This window comes from Dromiciops gliroides, chromosome 1 (assembly GCF_019393635.1).
Source record: "Dromiciops gliroides isolate mDroGli1 chromosome 1, mDroGli1.pri, whole genome shotgun sequence".
Classification (NCBI taxonomy): domain Eukaryota; kingdom Metazoa; phylum Chordata; class Mammalia; order Microbiotheria; family Microbiotheriidae; genus Dromiciops; species Dromiciops gliroides.
In genome coordinates this window covers 435,730,859-435,755,119 of record NC_057861.1, presented here as the reverse complement: position 1 = coordinate 435,755,119, position 24,261 = coordinate 435,730,859, and the positions used below count along the sequence as shown (strand labels likewise).

Genomic DNA, 24,261 nt, shown 5'->3' with positions numbered 1-24,261 from the left:
TATAATATTACACATAAATATTCATTTTGGAGTGTTTGGTTGTTTGTTTCTAATATATACTTGAGAGGCAGGGTTGTGTAATGTTGTAGTGTCAAATTCAAATAGCAACAGGGCCCATTAATCCCTATGCCAGGATCCATGCTGCCACATATATTGACTTAGTTTTAAAATGTAATGCTATTTCTGTGTTATTGTAGTTTTATTTATTTTGTTAAATATTTCCCAATTACATATTGATCTGGTGCAGGCCCCCTGGGCTGTGGTTTGACACCTCTGTTCTAATTGGAGGGATGAGTTAGCTGCATTCAGTTTCTAGCTCGGACACATCCTTGCTTATGACCAAGGTCATGTCTTTTAACATTTAGTGCCTCAGTCAACTCTCTAAGACCTAAGATTTGCAGAGAAGCAGCTTTTCAGCATTGATAGAGGCATTCCCCCCCTGAAGTGCCCTACACCAATAAAATCACGGACAATAACAAACTATATACTTAATACAGAACACTTTCATTCCTAAAAGGCCATTAAGTCAAAATTAATTCTCTGTGCATTATATATCTCATTGGTGGTGGTAGTGATGGTGTTCAAGAAAGCAAGAATATTCGAACTGAATTTGCAGGGTATACTGAATGGTATCTGACAGGGGACCCAGCCTGGTATTATTATTATTATTATTCCCTTTTATTTAGAATTTTTTCCCCGAATTGCATGTAAAAATAAATTTTAACATCAATTTTTTTTGGTGAGGTAATTGGGGTTAAGTGACTTGCCCAGGGTTACACAACTAGTAAGTGTTAAGTGTCTGAAGCTGGATTTGAACTCAGGTCCTCCTGAATCCAGGGCCGATGCTCTGTCTACTGCACCACCTAGTTGCCCCTACCGTCAATTTTTAAAACTTTGTGTTCCAAATTTTCTTCCTCCCTCCCTCCCCACTCCCCTTAAGTACTCAAGCAATTCAATATAAATTATACATGTGTAGTCATGCAAAATATTTCTATATTAGTCAGGTTGTGAAAGAAAACAGACATAAACTTTAGAAAAAGGAACTAAAAAAATTACACTCCAATTATATTCAGACTCCACCAGTTCTTTCTTTGGAGATGGATTGCATTTTTCATAAGTCCTTCAGAGTTGTCTTGGATGACTGCATTGCTGAAATTAACTAAGTCATTCATAGCAGATCATTTTGCAATATTGCTATTAATGGGGCAGCTAGGTGGCGCAGTGGATAGAGCACCAGCCCTGGAGTCAGGAGTACCTGAGTTCAAATCTGACCTCAGACACTTTACACTTACTAGCTGTGTGACCCTGGGCAAGTCACTTAATCCCAATTGCCTCACTAAAAAAAAAAAATATATATATATATATATGCATATATATATATATATATATTGCTATTATTTTGTATACAGTACATTTCACTTTGCATCAGCTCATGTAAATCTTTCTAGGTTTTTCTGATAGTATCCTGCTTATCATTTCTTATATTACAACAGTGTTCCAAGATAATGTCATCCCACAATTTGTTTAGCCCTTCCCCAGTTGATGGGCATCTCCTCAATTTTGAATTTAACTTTTTGGTTTTCTAAAATTTCTTTTTGGATACCAACCTAGTAAATGATATTAGTAGGTCAAAGAGTTTTATAGCCCTTTGGTCATAGTTCCAAATTGCTCTACAGAATGTTTGAATCAGTTTACATCTTTACCAAGAGTGTATTAATGTCTTATTTTCCCCATATCCCCTACAACATTTGTCACTTGCCTGTCCCAGCCTAGTATTATTAAATATTATTTAATCACCTACTTGAATGATGGGAGTGAGAACACGCTCATTAAAATTTCAGATTACCATGTTGAAGGTGCTAGTCAATGTCCATAACATGACTTGTGGAATTAGAGAAATCATTAATAAAGTATGTGATAAAATTCAACAGAGACAAGGGCAAAGTAACCCCCTAAGGGAGGAAAAATGAATGCTAGCTTAGTGATAGAAAAGGCAGTGGAGCCGACTTGCTACAAGTACTAGAGATGAGGTTCTCTGTGCTAAATAAGTTAAACATGTCAGCACGTGACACCATTGCTAGTAAGTCAAAATGATGTGGGATGGGGCGCCAAATAATGTGGGACGGAATTAGGGTGATCAGATTGATTTTGAGTCATCCCAAAAGAATTACAAGACTCAGTGACTCAGTTTCCCAGGTTTTATTGCAATACTGTGAGTGACCACAGGGAGAGAACTAGAAAAAGAAAGATGGAAAGATATCTCTCGAATAGGAAAAGAAAAGATAGTTATATTTATAGCATGGATGAATTGATTATTAGTCCCATTATGATAATCTCTACCTTAGGGAAGTATGGGGGAGGGTTTAACCTAATTTGGATTTCCCGGGGTCCTAAGCCAGCCTTCGAGGTGGGTACCTTTTTCTGTGGAGGTGTTTTTGGGGTTTACTCGTCATAAGGTGAATCTGGGGACATATTTGAGCTTTTCTGCACATGTTTATAAAAAGCATAGTTCAACTCGCCAAGGTCAGAGTGTCTTGGTGTTTTCGATCTCTTTCTTATTCTTAGGCCTAATTTTTGGGTACTGATCTAGGGTCTCTGTGATCTGTCTCTTTGCATTTTTGTTGTAATTAGGGTCTCTATGACCTGTTTCTTTATGTTTTTGTTGTGAGTGGTGATTATTGGGGGAAATTAATAGAAGCCAGATTTCAAGGTACCAGTCAATAAGAATCTAGGCCCTGTCTTTGATGAGGGTCCAAGATCTTAGGTTATCCATTAACCGGGGTCTGAATCCCTCTTAGAGCTCAGATCTAAATCAGAGCTCAGGTCTTAGGTTTTTTTTCTGTTAACCCCTTTTTTGTCTCCAGGTTCAGTCTTTGGAGGACTTTTCCTACAAGTCCTTCTCAACTCTGGTTCTAACCATGTCTTTTTTTTTTTTTTTTTTTTTTTAGAGAGGCAATTGGGGTTAAGTGACTTGCCCAGGGTCACACAGCTAGTACGTGTTAGGTGCCTGAGGCTGGATTTGAACTCAGGTCCTCTTGAATCCAGGGCCGGTGCTCTATCCACTGCGCCACCTAGCTGCCCTCTAGCCATGTCTTACTCAGCTCTACAGTCTCTTTTTTGTTTTTTGTTTTTTTTTTATTGAGGCAATTGGGGTTAAGTGACTTGCCCAGAGTCACACAGCTAGTAAGTGTTAAGTGTCTGAGGCTGGACTTGAACTCAGGTACTCCTGACTCCAGGGCCGGTGCTCTATCCACTGCGCCACCTAGCTGCCCCTTACAGTCTCTTTTTTAAAGGTGAAGTTTAAGGGTTTAGCTCAGGTGTTTAAGAAGCCACTTTCAATCAATTATCCTTAATGTAGCATTAAAGTGGTGAAGGGATGTCCTGGGGCTTCTTAAGAGCTTACCTTGTCAATGGATTAGCATCTTATTAAGGAGAAATAAGAGGGACTCAAGAGAGCCCAGTCCGGTTCCTTAGGGGCACACACCCTTTATGTATTTTAATTATAGCACCTGGGGCAACCATTTACACTGGAGGGGTCCAGGTATAAAGATCTACCCTAGCTAGGTTTAAGGTATTGTACTTGGTGAGGGAGTACCCACTTAAAACCATACATCATTATCTTTCACTGATGTTTTTACTTTTATCAGTTAGCCAGAGAACATATTAGTTCAAAAAAAGAGACAATTAGTCAAGCATCTCATCAAATAAAATGACAAGAAAAGCTCCCCATGTGCACATATTGGGTATACTCTCTCATGCTATTGGGGCAGCTAGGTGGCACAGTGGATAGAGCACTGGTGCTGGAGTTAAGAGGACCAAAGTTCAAGTCTCACCTCAGACACTGGGCAAGTCACTTTACCCCAGTTGCTCTAAGACATCCGGGCTATCTCTAGTTATCCTGATCTATATCTTGCCATTGGACCCAGATGGCTCTGGAGGACAGAGTGAAGTTGGTGACCTTTTACAGCCCTCCCTCACTTAAATTAAATTCGCTGCAAGGCATGACATCACCTGGATGTCATGGTCCCCTTCAACAACGAAGGACCAACAACAATCTTGCCATCAGTGGGGAACTCATATTTTCAGAGAACATACATGACCAGGGATTGTCCATGGAGGTCACACACACAAGCTGCTGTTGGCCTCTGGGCATGCCACTGCTCTTCTCTACCTCTTATCTCCACTTTAAACTTACAGTATGGTGTCTTTGTTGGGTATCAATTCTCCACTATTTTCACTTTTCCTTTCCTGGGCATCTCTGTTGCTCTCATGGTCATCAAGCTGTTCTTTGCTATCTTTTGTTAGACTTTACCTCTTAAAGGTCATTTGCATCTCTTTTTTCCAGTCTTCTGAGGTAAGGTGGCTAGAAAACCTCTCTCTGACAAGGGAAGACTGATATTCCTTTAGCTAGAGCCCAGGCTATGAGACAACACACCAGCCAGGGAGGTAACAAAAACCAGAAGAATGCTTCAGCCTGAGATTAGATCTATTCTCTTGCCTGCCTTTGTCTGGTATTGAATCAGAGATCCTGGGTCAGAGACAACAAAGTAACTCAGGGTTAGGAAATTCTTTGTAATTCCTATTAAATTCTTGATTGTTAGTTGGCCTTTGTCTCTTAAACACATTTAAGGAACTCTGTATCCTTACTCACCCTGCAATCTCATAGCCTGTGTTGGCTGGGGCCCTAAGACTAGCCTTAGTCCTGTTTAGCCTTTGATTAGCATGCAAATGATGTTCAGTAAAGTAGACAGGTTCTACTTTCCTGCCTTTATAGTGCATAGTTACCATCTGCAAAATACTGACACAGTAGTTATATGTCTTCCTAGTTTCCCTACTTAACATTATGGCAAGTCATGGTTGGGAAGAAACCCTTAGATTTTGTAAGGTCTCTTTAAGAATACCTATACAGGGGCAGCTAGGTGGTACAGTGGATAGAGCACCAGCCCTGGAGTCAGGAGGACCTGAGTTCAAATCTGGCCTCAGACACTTGACACTTACTAGCTGTGTGACCCTGGGCAAGTCACTTAACCCCAATTGCCTCACACACACACACACACAAAAAGAATACCTGTCCCTATCCCTATCCCTACCCGTGTATGTATGTATGTATGTATGTATCTATCTATATATTTGAAAACCATAAGGTCACAGGTTCACATATTATCAATATATATGTGTGTATATACAAATATTGTATATTGTATATACATATATGACATATATTGTATGTACAACGTATATTGTATGTACGACGTATATTGTATGTACGACGTATATTGCGTACACATATCTATATACACACATATATTGATGACACGTGAACCTGTGACCTTTATGTTTTTCAATTTTTTCAATTTTATATATATATACATGTGTGTGTATATATATATATATACACACACACACACATATATTCTGTGTCCTACAGTTGAAGGGGGGAAAATGAAGAAAACTCCAAGAAAAGGAACAGAAATGAAGGGGTTAGAAAATGGGATTCATAAGAAAGTTTAAAAAGGAATAGGAGGTTTACAAAAACTGTTAAGACCAGGCTATGGTTGGGTAGAGTTCATTGACTAAATAGTAGTTTTATGATTATTTCTTATCTACTCTAAAGATAGTTTGATTGGGAATTAAAATGAAAAATAATTAATTAATTAAAAAGAAAAACTCGATGTAAATTTCCAGCTCCCTGTGACATTGCCGTTTTTGCTTCAAGCCATAAACCCAGAACCATTACCTTCCTTCCCAGGAGCAATAATTTTTGAGAGAGGAAAGTACCGGTTTATCTATCTTTGTCTTGAATGAAGTTGAGGTATCAATTACAAGAAAGCAATAAGATTTGTTTAACACTTAAAGTAGCATTGACCTGGTTCAGGTTTTTATCACTTGAACAGACTCCGCTGACTGTCGAATTGAGGCAGAAGGTAAAAGAAGGCTTCCCATGGCCTTCTGTGTGTGCTCTTCCTATTCATTCCTTATCTGTGTTCCAGACCTTATTAGCCAATGGACATATTAAATTATAATATTTACTGGATAGCCCACAGACCATGTTAAATGTCAACTTTGTTTTTCTAACCTACCCCTTCGTTTCTTCATTAAATCTAAATGGAGTCAGACACTTGCTAGACAACAAGCTTGCAACCTCACTGACTGAAACACCACTGGGATAGGAATTTTACTGAAGATTGTTATGGAATGCAGTTATTTGTTAGCTTTGAAGAGGTTGGAACTGAATTAATGAGTTATGGGGGAAAAAGTGACTAAGATTTTGTATGTTTCTGTTTGAAACCTTCACATTTTCTCAGCAGCTGTAGGCCTTTAAGTGACCATTCTCTAGAATTTTAATAGCCGTGATATGATCTTACTGGTCAAGGCCATCCCTCTTCCCTTCCTTCCCCCCTCCTCCAAACTTGACATTGTAAACTGGTATTACATTCCTTCAGCTGCTAAGGTTGCAAATTAAAGGGTGTTAAGACATTTGTAGACTTAACTCCTTTTACATTGAGTCATATAAGGCCTAACTATTCCATTTTCCGCTGCCTTTGGGGTTTTTTTTTTAAAAGCCTTCTGTTTTTTGTGGCTCTGTTCCTATATCCTTGAGGCACATAGATGGCACAGTGGATAGACCTCTGGGTCTGGAATCTGAAAGACCTGGGTTCAGATCCATGGCAATGCCAAATGTTTCCACTTGGAAATTTTTTTTTAAAGTAAAAATCTTGACTACTTTATAGAATATTAAAATCTTTGGCTGTTCTTTCTTTAGAAGTCATCTTAGTGACTTGTGTAAAATCCAAAAATGAGGTGGTCATTCCGCAGTGTTTTTGGAAGAGCTTCTAGGAAAGCAGTTTCAATGCATGTGAATCGGCCAACTAGAGGAAAGCAGCCAAAATTTCCATTAGTGAAAACTAGTTATGAGTTAGAACTCGGATGCTAATTGATTGAGTTTTCTGGTCATTTTAATTTCTTGATCTTACTCAGTTTCTGTTATTTAATGATTGTCACACTGATAAAATAATTGGTGCTGCTGCTTGCTAAGTTATTGTTCATAATAACATTATTATATCATAATAACATATAACATGATATATCAGAACATCATATTATGCATGAATATAAGTAATATTTGTAACATTTATGGTATACTAGTATAATAGAAATACTAATTCATCATATCATCATCATTATTACTTACATTTACATAGCATTTTAAGCTTTACAAAGGCAGTAAGGAAGCCTATATAACCTATAGCTCATTTCTACAACACTCACTATTCCCCAGTCCAGTGACCCCAGGTTAAAAGTCCAGCTCTTAGCCCTTGATCAGCTCCTATTTAATGGAACCTATAGTTGACCAAGATACTTTATTGTTCTTGATTTCAACACTCTTACTTTAGAATGGAAAGGGTCATTTTTAAGAAGTCAAGAAAACTCTTATATCTTTTTTCTGGCTCAGCATAATAAAAACAGATTATGTAGTGCCGAATATGCTTGAATCTCCCAAGTGAAACTGGTTCCTCCAGGATTATTTTGTAGGGGTAGGTGAGGATGGCAGCTTTGTTAAGCTCACTTATTACTATATTTGCTGTTGTTGTTCAGTCGTGTCCGACTCTTTATGACCCCGTGGACCACAGCACTCCAATATTCTTGGCAAAGATACTGGAGTGGTTTGCTTTTTTCCTTCTCTTGTGGACTAAGGCAAACAGAGATTAAGTGACTTGTCCAAGGTCATACAGCTAGTAAGTATCTGAGGCTAGATTTGAATTTAGGTCTTCCTGACTCCAGGTTTGGTACTCTATCCACTGCTCAGTGGATAGCTCCTGTTACTAAGCTAAAAGGTCAGGAAAAAAAAAAAACAAAACAAAAAAACAAACAACAACCCAAGAAAAAACCAGTCTTTGAACATGTTAAAGTGAGACAAATAAACCTACACATATCTTGGAAGGGGGACTGGTATGACTATTGATATTATGGTATCCTAATGCCTGGACTGCTATTGAAATCATAGGCCTCAGTATGTTTTGTTTTAATTGGCACATCTGACCTCTCCGCATTGATTTAATTACAATGACAGTTTTTACAGTGCCTTGTAGTCAGGCAGCTAAAATGCTACCTTTAAATGCTTTAAATGTAGTGGATACCTATCTTAATATTTGCTGATGACATTCTAAATATTCAAAAAATCATGAAAGCATAAAGGACTGATTGATAACAAGTGAACCTGTGACCTTTATGTTTTTCAAATTTTTTTTTCAGTTAATGAGAATTTATTTTCTTTCCCTTTCACTGTCCTCATTCCCCATTTGGGTGGGTGGGGGTTGAGGGAGAAAGAAATATCCATAACCAAAAAAAGGAAATCCCCCTAAGAGCCATGCCAAAACACATATGATATGTCTCATTATGCATCTTAAGATCATCACCTCTCTGTCAGGAGTTGGGTAGAATGGCTCATCTCCTCTGGAGTTGTGGTTGGTCATGATTAAGTCTTTCAAAGTTGTTTATTTTTACAGTGTTGTTATAGTATACATTGTTCTCCTGGTTTTGTTCACTTAATCTGTATCAATGCATACATGTCTTCTAAAGTCTTCCTTCTAAAACCATCCTTTTCATAATTTCTTACAGCACAATGTAATTCTTTTACATACTTATGCCACATTTTGTGGATGGGCATCCACTAAGTTTCCGGTTCTTTGTCATAACAAAAAAGGAACTGTGTCCTTTAAACGAGAAGTATCAAGGCCATTCTAGTCCCTAATATTCCATGTTAGCATAATACCTCAAAATGTCCTAGGATACAAAACAGAATAGTTGGGTTGTCATCTTTGAATCTGGATCTAGATTTTTCAATGTTTTGATAGCATGCTTATAAGAATGAGAATATTCCTTAAGGTATGAAAACAAAAAACCAGTTTCCATCAAAAGAAACACCTTACCGTATGGGAGATTTTGTATCTAATTTAGAAATCTAAGATGATGTTTTATTTCTCCTTCTCCCCCTCCTCCTCCTCCTCTTCCTCCTCTTCTTCATCCTCCTGTTTGTCCTCCTTTGCAATTGAGGTTAAGTGACATGTCCAGGGTCACACAGCTAGTAAGTGTCTAAGGCCTTATTTGAACCCAGGTCCTCTTGTTTCCAGGGCTGGTGCCCTAGTCATTGAGCCACTTAGCTGTCCCTAAGAGACACACACACACACATACATATATACATATATACATACATATACATATATATTTAATTAAGATTAAAAAATTGGGTTTTAGTTGTCTAGTTACATCATGAGAAACAAAGAGCTAAGAAGTTTTTGTCCTGCAGAGAGGTGGTGTCAGGACATTAGCATCTTTTGGTTTGACCAGAATCCCGTGACTGACATTTCGAGACAGAAGATGACTTGGTTAAGTGGGTCAGTTATACATCCCTGACAGATTACTCTGCTTTGGGACTCTGGATTCACATTTTTTTTTGCTCCTGAATTATGTTTTTTATTTTCTCTCTTTCAAAGTGTGGCTCAAATTTCATCTATGTGAAGTCCTTTCTGATTCCTTTAGCTGCCAGTGTCTCCCTCTCAAAGTCACTGTTGATTTTATTTATTTTGTATATAATTTTACCTTTGCATCTTCCTCCAAATGAATGCAAGCTTCTTGAGGATTTTTGTTGTTCAGTCATTTCAGTTGTGTCCTACTCTTTTCTGCCTGATGCAGCATGTTGTAGGATGACAGGGTAGGCTTTCTGTGGGAGAGCAAGAGAGGATGTGAGTTGTATATTATTGTGAAGGCAGGCAGCTAGGTGGTGCAGTGGATAAAGGACAGGCCCTGGATTCAGGAGGATCTGAGTTCAAATCCAGCCTCAGACACTTGATATTTACTAGCTGTGTGACCCTGGGCAAGTCACTTAACCCTCCTTGCCTCACAAAAAAATATATATATATATATATATATATATATATATATATATATATATATATATATATATATATATATATATATATTGTGCAGGAGAGGCAGGGTCGTGTGGTAGCCAGGTTACTAGACTCGGTACCAGGAAGTTGTTGTTCAGTTGTGTCCAACTCTTTATGATCCCATTTGGAGTTTTCTTGGCAGACAATGTAGTAGTTTGATAGATGAGGAAACTAAGGCAAACAGAGCTAAGTGACTTGCCCAGGGTCACACCGTTGTTGTTTGTCCTTTTTCAAAGAGGACCATGGTATTGGGAGGTGATGTGGTGAATTGGACTTAAGTGAGGGAGGATTGTGCAAGGCCACCAGCTTTACTCTCCTCCAGAACTATCTGGGTCTAGTGGCAAGATACATGTCAGGATGAGTAGAGATGACTCCAGATGTTTAATGCACTTGGGGTTAAATGACTTGACCAGGGTCACACAGTTAGTAAGTGTCTGAGGCCAGATTTGAACTCATAGATGAGTGTTCCTAATTCCAAGACCAGTGCTCTATCCGTTGTTCCACTTAGTTGCCCATTTCTTCAGGTGAGGGACTGTTTTATTTTTGTCCTTTTATTTCCAGCACCTAGCATGGAGCCTGGTCCATAACATGTATTTAGTAGGTACTTGTTAGTTGACTAATTAACTTTGATATTCCATGATTTGCAGCTATGAGTAGCATTGCCAAAAGGTTATCATTGTTAAAGAGCGGTCTATATTTTGGGGAATGGTTTGGAATTATTGAAAGTGCTTCACAGTTTCCCAAATACAATCTGGTATTCTAAACTTTTCATTCAATTTTGCACTGATATCATGGTCCATCAAAAGTGTCTTATGATATCAATATTATCTATATCTATCTACACAAACATATATTTTATGGACCAACTCTATGGCCATTCTATACAGTTTTATATCATAGTTTGGACAACAGGCATTCTTCATACATTTGATTTGTTTTTGTTTTTTATGTGTGGATAATTAGAAAGAATGTTTTAGTTATTAGGGATCACATTTAGGAAACTATACTGTTCCAGGCCTTGAAGCAATCAGGACAGTTTCAAAGGAAAACAAAACTGTTTGAGACCTTATAGACATAGACATAGACATAGACATAGACACAGACACATACATATACATGTACATATATATTCTTTCCATTGGTATTCTGTGTTATACCGAAATTAGCATAGTCTTTGGCACAGAGTAATCACCACTTAATGCTGATTTATTCAACCCATTTTGATAGTAGCAAACCTTTATGGCAAACTTGTCTACCATGTGTTATGCCTTTCCTGATATTATTATTATTTTTTTTTTTTTAGTTAGGCAATTGGGGTTAAGTGACTTGCCCAGGGTCACACAGCTAGTAAGTGTTAAGTGTCTGAGGCTGGATTTGAACTCAGGTACTCCTGACTCCAGGGCCGGTGCTCTATCCACTGCGCCACCTAGCTGTCCCTTTCCTGATATTATAATCTGTGAGACAGCTCTCTCTTTCTTCATGTCTTTTGTATAGTTTTATATAGTATTCACATATGCATGGGAAACACCCTTTTGGTTCTTTAAGGCTAAATTTGTACAACTGAATAAATTTTTTTGAAAAAAATTCTGTTGTAAGCACAATGAGATCTTATTTTTCTATCTTTTGTTGTTGCTGTGTCCAACTCTCCATGACTCCATTTGGAGTTTTCTTGGCTAAGATACTAGAGTTGTTTGCTATTTCCTTCTCCAGCTCATTTGACAGATGAGGAAACTGAGGCAAATAGGGTTAAGTGACTTGTCCAGGGTCACAAAGCTAGTAAGTGTCTGAGGCTGAATTTGAATCCAGGAAAATGAGTCTTTCTGACTCCAGGCCTGGTGCTCTACTTTGCCTCCTAGCTGCCCCTTTTTACCTTTTAGTCCATTGTATGATGACTATGATGATGGAGCTCAATCAACAGGTATTTATTTATTACCTCCTATATTCCAATCACTATATTAGTTGCTGAGGGTATGAAGACAAAAAAGTGGTTTGCTGAATGATGGTCTTTGTAAAAATCCACCTTATTTCCTTCTTATAGCTTCATCAAGAATGTCCTTGATATGTGCATATATTATATTCATAAAGATTTTTAGAGAGATGAGAGTAAGGTGAAATATTGGTAATTTTTGATGTGATACTTCCATTACCCTCAGATAGAGATCTCTCCTCTGCATGGCATAAATATTTAATGATATCATCACAATCATGTCTTCTTGGTTAAGTGGTTCTCTCCAAATCAATAATAATCATTGGCATAGGTCAAATCTTAGGAAGGAGCACCAATCTCTCCACAATTAAATAGTCTAATTAGCTTTTAAAGCCACTGCTTCATCACAATTACAACACAGTGATTCAATGATATTAATAAATGAACAGCAATGCTTCAATTATAACTTACAAATACTAGCATAATAGTTACAGTAAGACAATTACTCTGGTCACAAAGAGCTTCAATAGAAAAAAACAGAAAAAAAGTGCTTTTTTTGGTCTGTCAATTACAGTCTAGAAATATATATATATATATATATATATATATATATATACGTATATGTATGTATAAATTTAAAAAAAATCTTCACTGGGTCTTAGCATTTCCAGAGAAATTTGCTTCCCAACTTTCAATGAAGCATTGGCATTTTTTTTATGTAAAAAAAAATTATTAAAGGCAATGTCCTAAGATCAACCCCCATATGCAAATATCTTTATTTTGTTTCTGGGTATTAGTATAAGGTTTAATTTATACAGATTCTTTCGCTGAGACTAATTTTTCCTTCTCTGAATCATTTCCTCCAGAAGAGCCAATTCTAATCACACTAGCATATATTCTAGTAGCTACTCTTCCCATTTTTGTTTTTTTAAATGACATTTCTATTTCCTCATGTTACACACCGGGAACTGTGATGTTGGAAGCTAAATGGGGTGGTTCCATTGTTTTTGATGGAGAAAACAGTTTGCTATATAAATCTTGAAAGATTTTTAGGATTTTTGTCTGCTGTCCTTTTGGCTTTAATAAGGTCTCATACCAAGTATTATGCAATTTTTTCTTTCATAACTTCTTGCTATTTTATGAGGAGATACTACTCATAATTTTCTTCCATAAAATTTTTAAAAATGAGATTATATTTTAAACGGCTGTTACTCCTGCCTGCTATATCTTTTCACTTGCTAAGGAGATCAAATATTTGCTGGCACTTTCTGGGTTATTTGGGAGTCTTCACTGTGGTAACTTTCATATCAGTTAAATTTACATAAAAATGGATAGTCCATGTGCATGTCTGTTACTTTATCTGTTTCTCTTTTTCTCTTTGCATCAAGCTTCCTTAAATAGACTTGGTTGGTTATTTGAATATTTTTATTTTTGCTATAACAAGTCAATAGTCTAAATTTATATCAACAACTGATTTGGCAATGACTCCCACTTTGGAAACCAGTCATTTTTTGACCAGGTATAGTCAGTTTTATTTTTTGTGACATTATTTAATGAAAACCATATTCAATGCCTTCCTGACTCTCTTCTTGAAGAATTATTTATAATACAAACACATGATGCTTCTCCATAGTCTATAAACATTTGACTTATTTCTTTCACTTTTTTCATCTTAAGCCATATTTTCCAGCATATTTTCCTTTTCTCTTCTCCCCATCTCTACCACATGCACATCTTTGCATTGAAGTTGATGAATGTATGTCATTAAATACATACTGATTTGATATTTGGAGGGCCTTGTTGAGTTAGTTCTTAGAATTTATTTGTGTTCTCATCTCCTGTAATACATATCAGCAGATAACTGCAATTATTTTCCTGGTAGTCCTTTTGGTTATGGCCATTATGAGGACCATGAGGCAAGATGACCCTGCCCAAGACATGGTTTTTTCCTCAAGAAACTCACCATATAATGGGGGAGACTGCATACAAACAAATATGTCCAAATAAGCTGTGTACCAGATAAATAGGAAATAGTTAACAGAGAGAAGGTATTAGAATTTAAAAGACTTGGGAAAGGCTTGGTGTAAAAGATAGAATTTTGTTTTTCCTCCTTCTTCCTCCAAAAGGACCAGTGACTTCAGGAGGGTGATGTCTTGACTTGTAAGTGAATTGGATTTAATTGAGACAGGGCTGTGAAAAGTCATCAGCCTTATTCTTCCCTCCAGAGTCATGAAGTCGAGTGATATGACAGGTCAGGATGAAAGGCGCTGGCCCTAGAAATAGGAGACCTTGTCCTTTTTAAGCTAAGGTTTTTCCCAGGTCTCAGTTTGTCTGAGGCAACATACATTCAGTCATTTAAGGCATGGAGGAAAGCTAAAGAGATTGCCTTGGAGCTGAGAGATGGAGTGTCTTGTATGTGGAATAGACAGGAGGCCACTATCCATGGATCAAAGGGTACATGTCCAATTTATAACAAGACTGGAAAGAGAGCAGGGGGCTAGGTTATGAAGGGCTCTGAATGTCAAACAGAAAATTTTTTATTTGATTTTGGAGGAGATAGGAAGCCACCCAGAAGTCATGATATCCTTCACAAAAACAAGACAAGTTTGAGATAATCAAAGTTTTAGAAAGAAGTTGCCATGCTTATTGGACACTCCAGTTTTTTGCTTTAGCATCTTGTTCAATTCTTTTTTTTTTTTTGGTGAGGCAATTGGGGTTAAGTGACTTGCCCAGGGTCACACAGCTAGTAAGTGTTAAGTGTCTGAGGCCAGATTTGAACTCAGGTCCTCCTGACTCCAGGGCTGGTGCTCTACCCACTGCGCCACCTAGCTGCCCCCGCATCTTGTTCAATTCTTAAAGGCATAGGCTTTCTTTTAAATAGAGAGGACAGTAAGGAGAGGACAAAATTACTGGTAAAAATGCACTTATTATTTGGATTTCTTTGTTTTGCGCTTCATTACCAAGATATTTCATTTAATGATGAAAAGAAATGGACTGGAATGATTGATGTGAACATGTCATTGGTAAGGCGGTGTTAGACCAGTGTGTTTGGTTACCCAGCATTTCATTTGGAAGTGTAGTGTGCTTCCAATATAGGTCAGTTATAATAGCCTCAAAACTTAGATGAAGTGGTGAGTAAACTGACTTCTCCTTAGTAACTAAGGTGCCCTCTGATGAGTTACTTCTTCCAAGCCACCATCTTGAGAGCAAAATGCCCTAAAACTTTGTAGTGTGTTGGAATGAATATTATATTTTGCTGAACTGGGCTTACTGTGGGGTCAGGATGGTGACGTTGGTCATTTTTTTGTAGATTCTTGAATCTGGCTTTAAGCTAATAATTATATCTTTCCTTTTTCAAATGAGGAAATTGAGGTCAAGTGAGATTCATAGTGTTCCCAAGTTACAGCCTCTGAGTCACTTACTTATGTAAATAATTTCATGACTGTAACAGATTGTTCAATCTCCTGATATTATGTCTGGGTGATCCTGACCAGGTCATACCTTTTTTTTTTTTTCAATAGCCTTTAGAATAATTATTGGCAATTTTGTTTCAGTAACAGGAGTTCTGAATGACTCTTAGCTCTAACCAAACAGGAAGAAGCGCATTTAGCTGGTGAGAAAACATTTCATTTTGAAAGCATGACCAGCAGCAAATTGGATTTCTCTTCTTTTTTCCCCTTCCTCCTGACCATGTTAGGGACTTGAAATGCATCTAATAAGCAGAATTCTTTTTAGCAAACATCATACTGTGACCAAGTTCAAGTTCACTTTGCTGAATTTTTCACTTTGAAAGAAAAAGCTTTGTCCCTCCTTGGGCCTTTTTATTTCTTCAAACATCACAATGTCAAATTTCTTCCTAACTCTCTCCTGTCCCCCACAAATAGACTCCCAAAGAAGAGTCAACAGGAAGTCACTCAGCTCAATGAGTTTATTCTCTCTCATTGATCAAGGTGCTTGGGAGGAAGAAGAGAGAGGATAAAGGATGAGAACAAAGATTTTAAAGTCTATAAACTAGAACAGATTAATGAAGCTGCAGGAGAGGTAGGAACAGTGAGTGGGAGTTGTAAAAAGGAACTTTTAACCTTGATACTAGAAGAGCTTCCTATTCATTAGAATTCTCCCAAAGTGGCATGGCCCCCGGGGGGTCCTGGCTTTCTCCTTGTTGGTGGAGGCTTTTAGGGAAAGATTAGTTAGTATCCTCTATATTATAGAGTAGGAGCCTGCAGATCCTCACATCCATGACCTTGGATAGTAAAAAAATTATATCTTTATTTCCCCTAACCTTTGATTTTCTATGTTATCTCGTATTTTATTTTATGCCTCTAAAAACATTCTACTGTTATGCTGAAAGAAATGATGAAGGAATGGTTTCAGAAAAAAACTAGAAAGACATCTGGTACAGAGTGAAGTGAGCAGAACCAGGAGAACATTGTACACAGCAACAGCAATGCTGTAATGATAGTCAAACGTGAAAGACTTAGCTATTCCGATCAAGACAATCATCCGAGACAGTTCCAAAGGACCCATGATAAAAAAATTCTATCTGCCTCCAGAGAGACATCTGATAAACTCTGAGTATAGATCAAAGCATAATTTTTTCACTTTCCTTATTTTTCTTGCTTTTTTCAAATATGGAACTATGTTTTATATAACTTCATGTATATAATGGGCATCATATTGCTTACCTTTTTAATGAGTAAGGGTAGGGCTAAAGGGAGGGAGGGTATTTCAAAAAAATTTTAAAAAGGAATAGTAAGAAATATATATTATTCTGACAAATGGTCCATAGGCTCACAGGACAACCAGAAGAGTCCATGATACACAAAAAGGTGAAGAATCCTAGGTATAGATGGGATTCTTTTTCAGCTCTGGGTGATTCTGTAGTCCTGTGAAATGTGAATAAATAATGTAAGAATCCTGCCCATAGAGAAATCTGAATATAGTATAGCCTCCTCTTCTGCTGAGACAGTCACCAGCAGTACAGGTTTTATTGAGCAGTATACTAGGATCAATGGTAGGTAGCAAAAGATCAGACTCGTGAGAAGGTCTATAGCTTCTAAGTAATTCCATCACTAAGTAAAACAGCCAGTCTCAAAATGTTAGAATTATCGACAGTCATGCTTTGTTCTACCTCGTCTGTGTTTGGATTGTCCAATGCTAATTGAATCCATAAAAGCTTTTTCTTGGAATGGTAGCAGGTGTCTATAATTAGAAAAGTTTTGGAAATGATCTCAAATACCCTGTAGGAAGGTATGCAGAAAAGAATGCTTTCTAAATCAGTCAACTACAGGTTTAAAACATCATAATGCCTTGTCAATGCTTTGGGTCATGCTGGGAAGATTAAGAAATTTGGTGTATTGGCCAAACACTCAATCGAAGCATCATTGTGTTTGATGTACAAGTTGACTTTTTTGGAACACTTACTATCTCAACCCATATTCTTTAGAAATTTGGGAGTTTGCTTGTTTTCTCAGAAGGGGTCTATACTGTGAAAAACAAATGGATTGTAATCATAAGCAGCTACATTAGAGGGCATGTATGTACCATTCTGGTTATCCTCATTTGGCAGTAGAGAAAACTCAGATGAAGTGATTTGCCCAGAGTCACACAGCTAATAATGTCTTATGTGGAAGCATATGGAAAATTCTGCTTCAAAGTGGACCTTATTTACCTAAACATTTAAATAAAAGTTAAGGTGATTTTAAAAGTTTTTAATTCAACCTTCCCCCAACCCCCTTTTTGTGTATTCATATAGACAAGTGCAATTTCCTGTGAAAAAAGTCATATAGGCAGCTAGGTGGCAAAATAGAACACTGGACCTGGAGCCAGGAAGACCTGAGTTCGATTCTAGCCTCAGACATTTACTAGCTGTATGACCCTGGGCAATTCAATTCACTTCTGTCCAGGTCAGTTTCCTCATCTGTAAAATAGGAATAATAATATCTACCTCCCAAGGTTCTTATAAAGATCAAATGAGATTATGCTTGTGAAACACTTTGCAAACCTTAAAGTGTTATGTAAATGTTTACCATAATAATGATGATGATGATAACTAACAATAATAGCATCTACTTCTCAAGGTTCTTGTAAGGATCAAATAAATGTTTGTAAAACACTCTGAAAACATTAAAGTATTATGTAAATGCTTATTATTAATATTTTTTCCATTTGGGGAAAACTAATATTTTTCTTTCTAGTGAAGACTGGAATATCTTTTCAAATATGTATGGCAGGAAAGTGGAGGAAGAAGATGGAAGGTGGGTGGGTGTAAACCTCAACCTCTTAGAATCATGTCTCCTTTTGGGGCTCAGCTCAGGTGCCAAGTACTTCAAAAGACATTCTTGATTTTCCCATTTGATATTCCTCCCTGTCACCTACACCCTAGCGCTTTGAATTTATTTTGCACATATATGTATATAAATATTTATTTTTTGTGTATCTCTATCTCTGTCTCTGTCTCTTTCTCTTTTCCTGTAGAATAATAGAATTTGTAGACCTATATCCTCCCCAGAATGTCCCTTTGAAGACAGGGACTTTGGATCACCTTAGATTTGTATCCCCTGTGCTAAGCGCAAGGCCTAGCATATAGTAGGCACTTAATGAATAATTGTTGACTGATTGAACAAATACAAATTAATTATGTTACATCACACTTTACTTGGAAATATCAGTTCCATAAGGAATTACGTCCTGTTGTGATTTAGTTAACTGAAATTTCCATCTTTAAGTTTTGCTCTATAGAGCATTGGCATTATTCACCCTGTCATATGACCATGAGAGCTTATATCCTCATTACAGATTAAGTGACAAAATATAATTTCTTGGGACATTTTCATTAACTCACCCTTTGTCACTTTGGTTCACCCTGTGGTTGCATGTGTTCACTTTGGGAATTAATTGGTCTATGTGTATCAAAACAATACTCATTGTAGCATAACTCTTAAATTCTGAAATCTCTTAGATTCTTAAATCTGTGAATGTTTTTGATAACTATTTCAACATAATCGGTTTCCTTTGTAATCCTATATTTTATATTCATCAAAAAATAATTCTGAGAAGGGGTCCTTTGGTGTCCCCAGATTACCAGAAAAGTCAATGACATGAAACAGGTTAAAAACCCCTTAAGTTCTATGGTGTTGGGCCAATATGGGGAATGAGGTCATTGTTGTGCAGCAAACTGAAGGGAGGGACTTCAAGAAGGGAAATTGGAAAAAATGGTTTTGATATTCGGTAAAAGTCCAACAAGAAACATTGTAATGTAACTGTGCATGTCTATAGCATACACAGGAGCTGAGAGCTTAGTTTGGCATCCAGCTTTAAGAATGGGAGAGACCGGAGACTGCTATGTGTTGCAGTAGATAAAGCACCTGGATTCAGGAAGACATGAGTTCAAATCCAGCCTTAGGCACTTGACACTTACTAGCTGTGTGACCCTGGGCAAGTGACTTAACCCTCATTGCATCCCCCCCTCAAAAAAAAAGAATTGGGGAGGCCTTTTTGAGTAAAAGCTCTGGTCAGCTATTTTAAACAGTTCCTCAAATAGCAGCTCCAGGTACAAACCAAAGAAGAACCTTCCTGTGAATGCAGGGAAAAATGTTGTGAAGCATTGACCATGCCTACTGATGCAGTTTGCTCTAGAGACAACAATATTTTTAAATGAATAACTACATAATAATAATAGCTGACATTTATACTGTGCTTCAGGGTTTGCAAAAGACTTTACATGTTTTCTTACTTGATCCTCACAACAACCTTATAAGTTGAATGATATTAGTTTGTCCTTTTAATAATTAGCAAACAGGCTGAGAGAGGTTAAACAATCTGTTCAGGGTCACACAGCCAGTGCATGTCTGAGAAGAGACTCAAATACAGTCTTCCTTGATTCCAGGTCTCTCTTATGCCACCTATTTGCTGTATAGATAATAAGCAACAATGTTATGTAATTGTATGTAATAAATACCAACACAATTAAAGCATATATAATAATGACATATAATTTGCAATAAAGTATTTACACACATACATTATATGTAATAATTCATATATCATCATAACACAAACATCCTAATATCTTATATAATGAATTTATAATAATACAAACATTTGTATGTAAATATAACACATGATTACATATTACATGTATACACAATACAGTACGTATTATATGTTGTAGATAACATACATGAGTAAATATGCATGTCTATGTCACTACCCAGCTACCAATGTAGAAGATGTTGACTCTGCAGGTTGGCATTTAAAGCCATTACTAGTCTAGTTCCATCCTATGTTTCCAGGTTTATTTTATTTTAATTTTAAACTAAACACCAAAAAAGAAACATTTCTGTACACAGAGCAGAATACCAAAAGAGGATTCTATATGAAACTGTGAGTCCCTATTTCACAATGATTGCTTTTTATATTAAAAGGTGCTTGCTTTTTAAATTAAAGATATATGTTATACACATTACTTTTAAAACTGTCTTGGGGCAGCTAGGTGGTGCAGTGGATAGAGCACCGGCCCTGGATTCAGGAGTACCTGAGTTCAAATCCGGCCTCAGACACTTAACACTAACTAGCTCTGTGACCCTGGGCAAGTCACTTAACCCCAGTTGCCTCACTAAAAAAAACCAACAAAACAAAAAACTGTCTTGCATGTTTGCATGTCCTTATGAATTTTGTTCCGTTCTGTTCTCTTTTTTTTTTTTTTTTAGTTAGCCTCTTCGTTGCTAATAATACTAACCTCCTTTTCCAGTCTTCTTCCTTTTTCCCCTCTGCCCAATTAATGGAGAGAAGAGGGGAAAACGCTCCTTACAAGCATAGTCAAGCAAAATAAATCCACAGTTACCATGTTTGAAAATGAATGTCTGTCCCTTGTGTCTTATCATTTCTTGGTTGGGGGTGGGGGTGGGGAGGGCGTTTAAGAGGAGAGGTTGGCTCTTGCTGCCTCAGGACATAAGCCCTTGCAGTTCCTGGCTGTCTGCACTCCACTTAGCACTCACTTTGTCTGGGCAGGGCCCTTTCCTATTTCCCTTGGGTTTCTGCAGTTCTGAGCTGGATAAAAGTCTTGATCACTATGTGTTTTGGTTTTGTTAGAGTAGATTGGTGGGAGCTGGGAAGCTTGCCTCCCTTTCAGCCATCTTGTCAGAAAGACCTGGTTCATTGTATATTCTCTCCCTCACACACTATATGTTCTAGCCAAATTTGTCTGCTTGCTGTTGCCCCAACTTGGCATTTACGTAGACTTTCTCACATACCTGGGACATACTTCTTCCTCATTCCTTGTTTTCCTTTAAGGCTTAGTTCATATACTATTTCCTACAAAGGTCTTTCCTGATCTCTCTAGTTGTTAATGTTCTTTCCCTTCTCAAAGAATCATGTTTAGATTGATCTGGTAACATGTTTTAACCTTGTCCTACCCCACCTCCAACCCCAGAATGTAAGCTCCTTAGTGCCCTTAATAGGTGCCTATAAATGCTTGTTGGACTGAATAGCTGGGATGAATTTATGCATGTATGTATATATAATGACATAGTCTCTATACATGTGTATGTGTGATTTTCCAAATAGAGATTTGATTATTAGGATATATGATTTTATTTGGAAAAATACTAAGGAGTAAACTCGTCTTCTCATATTTAGGGTGTAGAAAAGCATACTGGATAAAGAGTAGGCCTTGAAATCATGAAAACCTAGGTTTTAGTCATTCTTCTGACATATACTATCTCTGTGACCTTGGGCAAACCATTTAATCTCTCGATGCTCCAGGCAACTCTTTAAAACTAGAAGTGGCAGGGAAGGGGGCAGCTAGGTGGTGCAGTGGATAAAGCACCAGTCCTGGATTCAGGAGGACCTGAGTTCAAATCCAGCCTCAGATACTTGACATGTACTAGGTGTGTGACCCTGGGCAAGTCACTTAACCCTCATTGCCCCGAAAAACAAACAAACAAAACAAAACAAAAAAGAAGTGGCAGGGAAGGTATGAACCTGTATTAGTAGAGGGAGTTAACTCTTGTGGGAGTTTCCTATGCCAGTAAAAATGACAAGTCTAGCCTTTATCCCTATCTCTAAGAGTTGATGCAGCTGTGTAGGAAACTGTATATCCCTCTCCAGTAAGGCCAACTTGTACTTCAAGGAAATTTCTGGATCCACCTCCCAAATCCAAAAGAAGTTAACAACATAGCTGGTGCCCGAGATAGACTTTAGTTTTCCTGTCATGGAAGAAACTCTTCATTTAATCACTAATATTTCACCAGGGCTGGGATAATGCTAAAGAAAAAGGCATGCAAAGAGGGCTCCCTCAAATGTACCCAAATGAAAGACTTGTATGAACTGATGTATAGTAAAGTGAGTAGAACCAGGAGAACATTGTGCACAGAGACAGCAATATTGTTTGATGAAGATCTGTGAATGACTTAACTATTCTTATCAATACAATGATCCAAGACAATCACAAAGGACTACTGATAAAACATACTATCCACATCCAAAGAAAGAACTGATATTGATTGAACATAAACTGAAGTATGCTATTTTTCACTTTCTTTCATTTTTTTATTCAAGTTTTCTTGTACCAAATGACTACTATGGTAATATTTTACATAATTGCACATGTATAACCCACATCTAATTGCTTACTGCCTCAAAGAGGGGTGAGGGAGGGAAGAAGGGATAAATTTGGAACTGATTAAGTATAAATAAAAATGTTTATTATTTTTAAAAATGCACCCAAATGAATAAGACTGTGGTGGTATCTTTACTCACTTATTAAAAGAGCAGGGGAAAATGCATTTTTCCCTTACATTTTCAAAGGTATCTGACCATGTATCTGACTAGTGTATGACAGGAAAATATTTTACTAAAATAACCAATATCTTCTTTTTCTTTTTCAGTGACTGCACATAAAGAGTCTCTTCTTCACATTGCAATGAGATGGGGCTTGGTTCAGTTTTCACAGTTCCTCTTATGTCTCCCTGGGGGAAGACAGGCCTTAGCTTTGACTAATGAAGAGGGAGCTTTGCCATTAGACTTGGCTTTGAAGCTTGGCCACTCCAGTCTGGTGGAAGTCATCAACAAGTGAGTGTCTTCTTGATAAGATGTTTTCTTCATTAATATTAATTAATTATGGTACTTGACAAATGAAATTCTTTTAATAGAACCACAGTTCAATATTATCATTGATTTGGCTGTTATTGCTAGCCAAAGGGCCAGGCCAGAGGTTTTGTCAATATGATGGGATAGCAAATAAAGGTGCTACTTGATAAGAACCAATTTTTTTGGTTGTCCTCCTGCTGCCCTCACCTCTCTGGTTGCTACTTCTCAGTGATTACATTAATCAGTACTCTAGAGTAACATGGAATTCTTGAGTCCTTGTTATAAGTAGTATTTGTGATGCTGGCCACTGTGGTAGAAGCTAAGAAGAGAGGAGAACAGGGTAGAGGAAAGAGGAAGAGGAAGGCAGGGGAATGAATATCTTCTCAATGTTGCAGTAATGGATAAAATCTTTAATGGTTTATACTTTGAAAACACATTTTTTCCAGGGCAGCTAGGTGGTACAGTGGATAAAGCACTGACCCTGAATTCAAGAAGACCTGAGTTCAAACCTGGCCTCAGACACTTGACACGTACTAGCTGTGTGACCCTGGGCAAGTCACTTAACCCTCATTGCCCTGCCCCCCCCCAATCCAATTCTGCATCTCCCCTCAATACTTTTCATATTCAGCATTCATTCATTTGCATTTATTGAAAATACCTACTATGAAGTATGTAGAAAGGATGGAAGCAAGCAAGCATTTATTAAGTGCTTACTATGTGCCAGGCACTGTGCTAAGGACTTTATAATTATTGCCCTATTTGATCCTCACAAAAACCCTGGGATATAAGTGCTATTATTATCTCCATTTTAGAGGAAATAGGCAGACAGAGGTGAAATGGTTGAGATCAGATTAGAACTTAGATCTTCCTGATGCCACTCCCAGCAGTGCCACCTTCTGACCTAGTAACTGGGATATTACTGTTCTAGGTACAAGGTGGAAGGAAAAAAGGCATGAAGACATGATATATTCAAGAAATAGCTTAATTTTATGCCTGGCAGGCTAAAGTTGTATTGATTTTTTTTAAATGAGCAAAAAAAAAATAGAGACCATTGAGCTTGATGCCAATTCTTTTGAAAAATTCAAGCATGGACTATTTACTAGTACTAGTCCCCTTTGTTGTTTGACTTAAGTGGGTGGGAGGAAGGAGAAAAAGGAACATAAATAATTCTTTCCCCCATACCTCACCAAGGGAGTGCCAGGGAACATGTGGGGAAGGAAAGGAAGGAGCAAAGCAAATGAGTTAGTTCAGTTCAGAGGATAGTTAAGGAATGGTTTTCATTCATTTGTAAGG

General features: G+C 37.4%; 1 protein-coding gene across 1 annotated transcript in view; it reads left to right on the top strand.

The window, feature by feature from the left end:
- The window catches only part of ARHGEF28 (Rho guanine nucleotide exchange factor 28), a 392,384-nt gene that overhangs the window by 152,445 nt on the left and 215,678 nt on the right, over positions 1–24,261 (top strand). The window contains exon 6 of the mRNA XM_043976410.1: positions 22,767–22,950. Within this exon, the coding sequence (XP_043832345.1) occupies positions 22,767–22,950 (184 nt within the window). The remainder of the gene's footprint in view (positions 1–22,766; positions 22,951–24,261) is intronic.